This window comes from Arachis duranensis, chromosome 1 (assembly GCF_000817695.3).
Source record: "Arachis duranensis cultivar V14167 chromosome 1, aradu.V14167.gnm2.J7QH, whole genome shotgun sequence".
In the NCBI taxonomy this organism is placed as follows: Eukaryota; Viridiplantae; Streptophyta; class Magnoliopsida; order Fabales; family Fabaceae; genus Arachis; species Arachis duranensis.
Window position 1 is genome coordinate 29,418,986 of NC_029772.3, and position 7,935 is coordinate 29,426,920.

The 7,935-nt window shown below is 39.4% G+C and overlaps 1 protein-coding gene across 1 annotated transcript; it reads left to right on the forward strand.

Moving 5' to 3' along the window:
* Window positions 1-1,470: 1,470 nt before the first annotated feature.
* Window positions 1,471-1,932, forward strand: LOC107484241 (uncharacterized). The gene has a single exon (XM_016104858.1). It carries the CDS (start codon window positions 1,471-1,473, stop codon window positions 1,930-1,932), a length of 462 nt encoding a protein of 153 aa, XP_015960344.1.
* The last annotated feature ends 6,003 nt before the right edge of the window (window positions 1,933-7,935 follow it).

Here is a 7,935-nt window from a genome sequence, read left to right on the forward strand (position 1 = left end):
CAAAGCAAGATAAAGGTAATTGAGAAATTACCACCTCCTATGAATGTGAAGGCAATAAGAAGTTTTCTTGGTCATGTTGAATTTTATAGGAAGTTTATGAAGGACTTTTCAAAAATTTCTATATCATTGAGCAATCTCTTGGTTACTGATATTCTTTTTATTTTTTTATCATGAATACTTGCATGCTTTTGAAAACTCTTAAAGTTAAGCTTATTTTTGCACCCATTATTGCTCCACCAAATTGGACTTCACCTTTTGAGTTAATGTGTGATGATTGCAATAGGAGCAGTTTTAGGGTAAAGACAAGAGAAGCTATTACATGTTATATATTATGCAAGCCGTGTTCTGAATGCATGATGCCCAAAAGAATTATATCACATAACAGAAAATGAACTTCTAGTTATGATTTTTGCATTTGATAAGTTTAGGTCCTATTTAATTGATTCAAAATTAATTATCTACACTAATAACTCTGCTCTTAAGTATCCTTTGACCAAGCAGGATGCTAAACCAAAGTAAATTAGATAGGTGTTTCTCCTTCAAAAATTTGATATTAAAATTAGGGACCGAAAGGGTTCTGAAAATCAAGTAGCTAACCATCTTTCTAGACTTGAACCAGTGGAAGCTCAAGCTCATCAAATTCCCTTGAATGAAGGATTTCTTGATGATCAACTCTTTGTAATAAACGAGGCACCTTGTTCTACCGGCATGGCAAATTATAAGGTTAGGAGGATCATTCCAAAGGAAGTTACTAAGCAACAAGCAAAGAAGTTACATCATGATGCTAGGTACTTCTTATAGGATGATGCTTACTTGTGCAAGAGGTGTTCTGATGGCATAATCGGAAGATACATCTCGGATGAAGAGACTAAAGAAGTTCTCTTGCATTGCCATGGTTCTGAGTACGGTGGACATTTTGGTGGAGAAAGGACTGCAATACAGAGATAGAGAATTTGTGAAAAATTGTGACTAATGCCAAAGAGCTAGGAGTTTTCCGAAAAAGAATGAAATGCCCCAAATTTTTTTCCTGAAAGTGGAGTTGTTTGATATATGGAGAATAGACTTCCTGGGACCATTCCCTTTCTCTTACTCCAACAATTATATCTTGGTGGCTATTGATTATATTTCTAAGTGGGTGGAGGCCGTACCTTTGCCTACTAATAAGGCTAGAGGGGTGCTTAACTTTCTCAAGAAGTATATATTTAGTAAGTTTGGTGTTCTAAAAATCTTGGTTAGTGATGGAGGTATCCACTTTTGCAACAAGCAATTGGACACATTTCTCCAAAGATATGGAGTCAAGCACAAGGTGGTCACCCCTTACCATCCTCAAAATAGTGGTCAAGTGGAGATCTCAAATGGAGAACTCAAGAGAATCCTTGAGAAGACGGTGAGAGCTTCAAGAAAAGACTGGGAAAAGAAGATTGATGATGCTCTCTGGGCTTACAAAATGGCCTTCAAGATCCCATTGGGATGTCACCTTATCAGCTTGTCTATGACAAAGCTTGTCACTTGCCAATGAAACTAGAGCATAGAGCATATTGGGCAACAAAGTTTCTTAAGTTTAATACAAATGCTGCGGGAGAGAAGAGGTTGCTTCAACTAGATGATTTTGATGAGTTTAGAGTGGAAGTTTATGAGAATGCCAAGCTTTACAAGGAGAAAACCAAAATGTGGCAGGACAAGAGGATCTCCACAAGAATATTTGATCCTGGACAAATGGTGCTTCTCTTCAATTCAAGGCTAAAGCGCTTCTCAAGAAAGTTGAAGTCTAGATGGTTTGGGGTTTTTACTATCACCAAGGTGTCACCATATGGTTATGTAGAGGTTATGGAAGAGAGTTCTGGGAGGAAGTTCATTGTCAATGGTCAGAGACTTAAGCACTACCTTGGAGGAGACATAGATTGTCAAAGAACTATTCAACTTCTCACCTAAAGGAGTTGCACCGTCAAGTTAGTGACATTAAAGTAGCGCTTAATGGGAGGTAACCCATCATTTAGTAATCTCTGCTCTAGCTCTTTTTATTTAGCATTTCACTCCCTTTAGTTTGTGTGTATTGCATAGAATAAGTTTGGTGTTCTCACACCGAGGTTGAATGTCAATCTCACTGGATACTTGGCCCAGCTTTATAATGGATATGCCACACTAAGCATGGTATTACCATACTAAGTTTGGTGTTAGCACCTTTCATTTATGCATAAGATATTCATTACTTGCACCACATTTTTTTCATGCAATCGCAATAATTAAGACATTCTTTTATATAGTTTTTAATGCTTACTATGCATGGCATCTTATCTTTCATATTGCTTCAACTATTTTTACATTCCATTAAGTATTTTTCAGATGTAATTGTTGCAAGAGAAGGTGGGTTATGCATGCATGGATTAATTCATTCCTTAAGTACATGTAACTCTTGGCTCACTTCATGCCACATTTCTAGCTTTATATTGCATTTCTCATACACCTATATAACCAAACCATAGCCATGATTGCGTGCATGCACAATTCACTTGCACATCCTTGATTGCACTACTCACATGCATTTATAATTCATCTACCAAGAATGCATGCATTAGTCTTTCATTGTCATCATACATCTACATGCATAGGTCCTCTCTTGCATTAATACCCCTTTGACTCTGCCAACTACTCACCATCACTTCATTCTTACAAATTTTATCCTCAAGCCTTCTTCCACTTACACACTTTGTTCTTTAGCCTTCTAACAAACAGACACCACTCATCATCACTAAAACCATACCCAATACCACTCTCTTACACACTCTTACACCATCGTACATTCTCTATAAAGCTTCTCGGTTACAACCAATGTATGTAAACTATTGGATCTCCATTCTCATCTCTCACCACATGATCCACACCACCACAACTCTATAAATTCATGCAACACACACTCTTCATTTTTGACTCATTCTCCACTTCTTTTACCAACTGAAGCATTACCCCTCTTCTCTCTCTTTTCTTCATATCATAAACATCTTCACCTTTACAAGATATACTCCTTCCCTATTTCACCCCCTCTTTGTCCCTCTCCTTCCTTCTTATATTCATATTCTTGCTTAAGGACAAGCAACTCTCTAAATTTGGTGTTGCGGTTCTACTTCATTCACATTTATTCATTCCATAGCTTCCAAATTTGATTCCTCTTCATCAAGAAAGGGCTAGGCACCCGCCGAACCTCAACATGATGAGGAATGGTTCCATTCTCCCTTCTATGAGCATCAATTTTATGGGTGGACAACTCATAAAATAGTGATACCAGAAGTGGGATTTGAGATAAAAAGAAGGCTTTACCTAAGTATCCGCAAACAAAGCCAAAGGCGAAAATGGACAACTATATGCAACCCATCTAGCCAAGTGGGGCTCTTACAAGACCAAGAGTTTTATACAAATGCCGCAATGGAAAGACAACTAAAACCCACCTATATGAGGTATGTGAGAGGTAAGCATGTGGACTTCAGACCCGATGCGATCCAAAGAGTTCTAAAATTGAGAGATCCATCTCCTTCCTCTTCTTCTAGAATAATCTATAAACAGACATTAAGTACCTGTCCAAGGTACGATAATGTCATAAATGATATTTTCATACAAGGGGCCTAATAGAAAAATGATTCTAAAGGAAACCGAAACTAGTTGAAAAGATGTGATCTCATTCTAGTAGCAAGAAGTTAGTTTGAATTTGTGAGGAGGTCCATCATTCCCTCTTCTAACAACTCCGAAGTGACTAAAGAAAGAGCCATTCTCATCCACTGTATCTTGACCGGAGATGAGGTAAATGTGGAGAAAATCATTCTGATCCCCCTAATATCCAACGCGTGACTGAGAGTGTATAAAAGAAAATAAGTCTTGGATTCCCAAGCCTCATTCATAAGCTCTGTGAAAAAGCAGGGGTTGAGTTTGATAAAGATGTGCCAATCAGGGTGGATCACCCAATTGACCCAAAAGCATGGAAAGGGTGATTGATAAACCCGTATTTTATGATATATATTGTGCTCAATTTAAGCGATTTATTCAACCCTTCACCTACTTATTCTTGTAAATTGCATGGTTTTACTTTCCCTTCCTTATTATGTGATATATGTGGAATACATGTTTTCTAAGCTTTAAAAATAATTATTTTAATTACCCTTTATTACCATTCGATGCCGTAATTTATGTGTTGAGTAGCTGCAGAGCTTCTAAGGCAGGAATGACTTAAAGGATGGAAAGGAAACATACAAAAATGGAAGGAAAGCACAAAATTAGAGTTTTGGAGAAACTGGCAGCGACGCATCCGCATGGACGACGTGAACACGAGCTTTGCATAAATTAGCATCGACGTGAGCGCATGGACGACGCGAACGCGTGGCGTGCGAAATACAACTGACGCGGATGCACGACTGACGTGACCGCGTGGAAGAGCTAAACTCCAGATGACGCGACCGCGTGACCCACGCGGACGTGTGATGTGCGCGATCTGTAGAATTTGCAGAAGTCATCCTTAGCGATTTCTGGGCCCCTTTTGGCCCAGATCCAAGCCCAGAAAACATAGATTGAAAGATTATAAATGGAGGAATCCATCCATTCATGAGCATATGGAGATTTAGAGACTGAATACTGGATTCATACACACTTTTTTTAGGATTTAGATGTAATTTTTAGTGAGAGAGGTTCTCTCTTCTCTCTTAGGATTAGGACTCCTCTTAAAGGACTTAGGAATATTTTCATCTTCTTGAATTACAGGTACAATGTCCTTTTTATTTGTCTTTCCAATTTGATTTATGAACTTGTCCATGTTAGAATTGACATCTTTATTTAAATATAAATTGAGGTATTTCATACTCATGATTGCTTTTCCTTATTTTTAATTTAGATTATTTACTATTGGCCTTGGTTGATTAATTGGTAACTCTTGAGTTATCAAACTCATCGTAATTGATAATTATTATTCTTGCTGATTAATTTAGATTCTTATAACTCTAGTCTTTCCTTAAGGAGTTGACTAGGACTTTAGGTATTAAATTAATTTGTCCACTTAATTGAACTTCATAGTTAGAGGTTGACTTAGTGGGAGCAACAGTATAATTCTTATCACCATTGATAAGGATAACTAGGATAGGACTTCCAGTTTTCATACCTTGCCAAGAGTTTTACTAGTTATTAATTTATTAATTCCTGCAATTTATTTCTCTTGTTCAAAACCTTTTCAAAACCTAAAAACACTATTTTGCATAACCAATAACAATTCATACTTCCCTACAATTCCTTGAGAAGACGACCTGAGGTCTGAATACTTTGGTTTATAAATTTTATTGGGTTTGTTACTTGTGACAACCAAACGTTTGTAAGAAAGGTAGATTGCTTGGTTTAGAAACTATACTTGCAACGAAAATTTATTATAACTTCTAAATCATCAATCTTCTATTCTTCAAAATGGCGCCGTTGCCGGGGAATTGCAAACGTGTGCCTTATTATTGGTTATTGTAAATATTTTTCTTTTACTTGTTTATTTGTTTTTGTTTTCCCTTCTTATTTCTAATAACTAATATGAATTCTCACCCCTCTCACTTTGAGTTTGGTTCTACTTTTGTTGAAAGGAATGGCAGCTATAACAGGAATATGCATCACGGTCTAAGTAATCAAAGATGGATGGAGCCAAGAGGATATGATCAACCCTTGAGGCAACAACACCTTCCAAGATATCATGAACAGAGACCATTCTACAATGCATGCCAAACTGATAGATTTGGTGGACCCCCTTGTAGCTACCAACAAGCCCCACCCTATGCTCAGAGACCATCCTCTCAACATAGCTTCGAACCACCACACTCACAAGCTTCTTTTTGCCATTCGCCACTGTATGATCCTTATCCACCCCAAAGCCAATCCAATTACTCCCAAGAAACACCACTCCCCTATGCACCATGTCCATATCCATCAAGCCAAGAATCACAGGTTCTCTTCGAAGAATCAGTAGACCAATTTAATACAACCCTTCATCAACTAGAGCAGGCAATAAATCAAGTATCTTCCAAATGTTCGGACACCCAACAAACCCCCATGGCTTCATGTGGAGAATCTAATGAAAAACGCAGCATAAAAGAGATAGTAGAAACTCCAGTGGACAGTATAGAGCATAACTTTGTACTAGAACAAGTAGAGGAAGTTGTCGTTATAGAAGAAGAAGAGTTGGTCGAAGATTTAGGAGATGCCGAACCTCCACAGGAATCCAGAGTTGTGGAGAATTCCGTCGAAGACGTTACAATTGATGCTAAGGAGGATAGTGCACAACCGCCAGGGCAGGTATCTTATGAAGAATTGGATGGAATAACCCAAGACACGTGTTTTCTTGATGATGACAATCACAAGTCAAGTTCTCCTAGTAATAAACTTGCATCCGCAAGTGAATTCTTTGAGATAGAAGAATCTTCCCCAAGTGAATACGAAGATGATGCAGAGGTAGACTTTTCTCAACCTCCCAGTTATGACTCAAGTGATGAGGAAGATATCGAAGACTTTGATCAAGACATTGTTGAAATGGAAGAAATTTGCAAAGAAGTGGAGGAATTCACAGAAGACTACAAGGGAGTAGAGCTTGCAGAACCACAGAAAACACATATCCCAAGGCCATTACCACCTAACACAAACTTTAAGTGGGTAAATTCCTTGACCTTTATCTTCAATTTTTCACTTGAATATGGTTTGCTTGAAACAGATGGCCAGCTTAGAGCTCTTTGCGGCTTTAAGAGCAAAAGGGAAATGGCTCGCACTCAGAGCTGGTATGCAAGATTCAATGAGGTTTCACACTTCAAATTGAGGTGCAAGGATTGGTGTCAAGCTCAATTGAAAGGATCTCGGAAGCTGTTTGGTCACGGCAGTGAGAATTCAGACCACTCACCACCCGACTGGAAAAATATAGATCAAGATAAACATGGGTTTAAAAGTAAAATTTGGGATCCTGGAATCTCTTCTAACATTCAACACCCCGAGAGCCTGGAAACCTATTTGAAACTGCTCAAAGACTTCACGTGCCTTGTTTGGGACCCCGGAGGATGCTGGCATTCCAAACACTGGTGGAGATTTCTGGACGAATTCAAGCACAAGCCACCATAGCAGGAAGCTCATCAAATGTCCAACTTAAGGACTTTAACTAAAAGTGCTAGGTGGGAGGCAACCCACCATGGTATGATCATTCCTTCTCCATTCTATTCTGTTTTTGAATTTTGTTTGAACCTGAAATCTTTGCATGACATTCATTGCATTTTGCATTTTGCATAACTGCATACTTGCATATATAAAAAAAGAAAAGAAAAGAGAGAGCACGCGACGCGATAGCATCGCCGACGCGTCCACGTCACAAGTGCATTAAAAGAAGAAGGAAAGTGAACAGAGTCATGCTAACACAAGGCTGGAGGCATGCCTTTGGCATAAATTGTTCCACGCGATCGCGTCAGTTGCAAAAAATGCCTCCCACACATCCGCGTCACCCACGTGAACGCGTGATATGGATATCGGTGTAAAGATCCAACTCCTAGAAAGATGGGCAGGAATCGTGCGGCTGATGTGTGTTTAGCACAAAACCACCCACGCGTGCGCGTCCCTGACGCAAATGCGTCACTTCCACAACACCCATCCCACGCGAAAGCGTGAGCGACGTGATCACGTCGCATAGATTTTATAACCCCCTAAACTAAACAGGGAGTTGCGCTGAAACGACGCTAGAAGCGTGCGTCTAGCACAAATTCCAGCGACGCGTTCGCGTGCTTTACGCGTCCGCGTCACCTATCTTTTACCCAACCCACGCGATTGCATCGACCACGCGATCACATCAACCCCCCATCCACCCTAGCCACGCGACCGCGTGCCCCACGTGATCGCATGGATTCAAATTTACTAAACCGCAGTGATGCAAAACCCTACCCGTCGCGCCCCCAA

Excerpts from the sequence above, each read along its gene's own strand:
- LOC107484241 (XM_016104858.1), top strand. The coding sequence starts at position 1,471 with ATGTCACCTTATCAGCTTGTCTATGACAAAGCTTGTCACTTGCCAATG.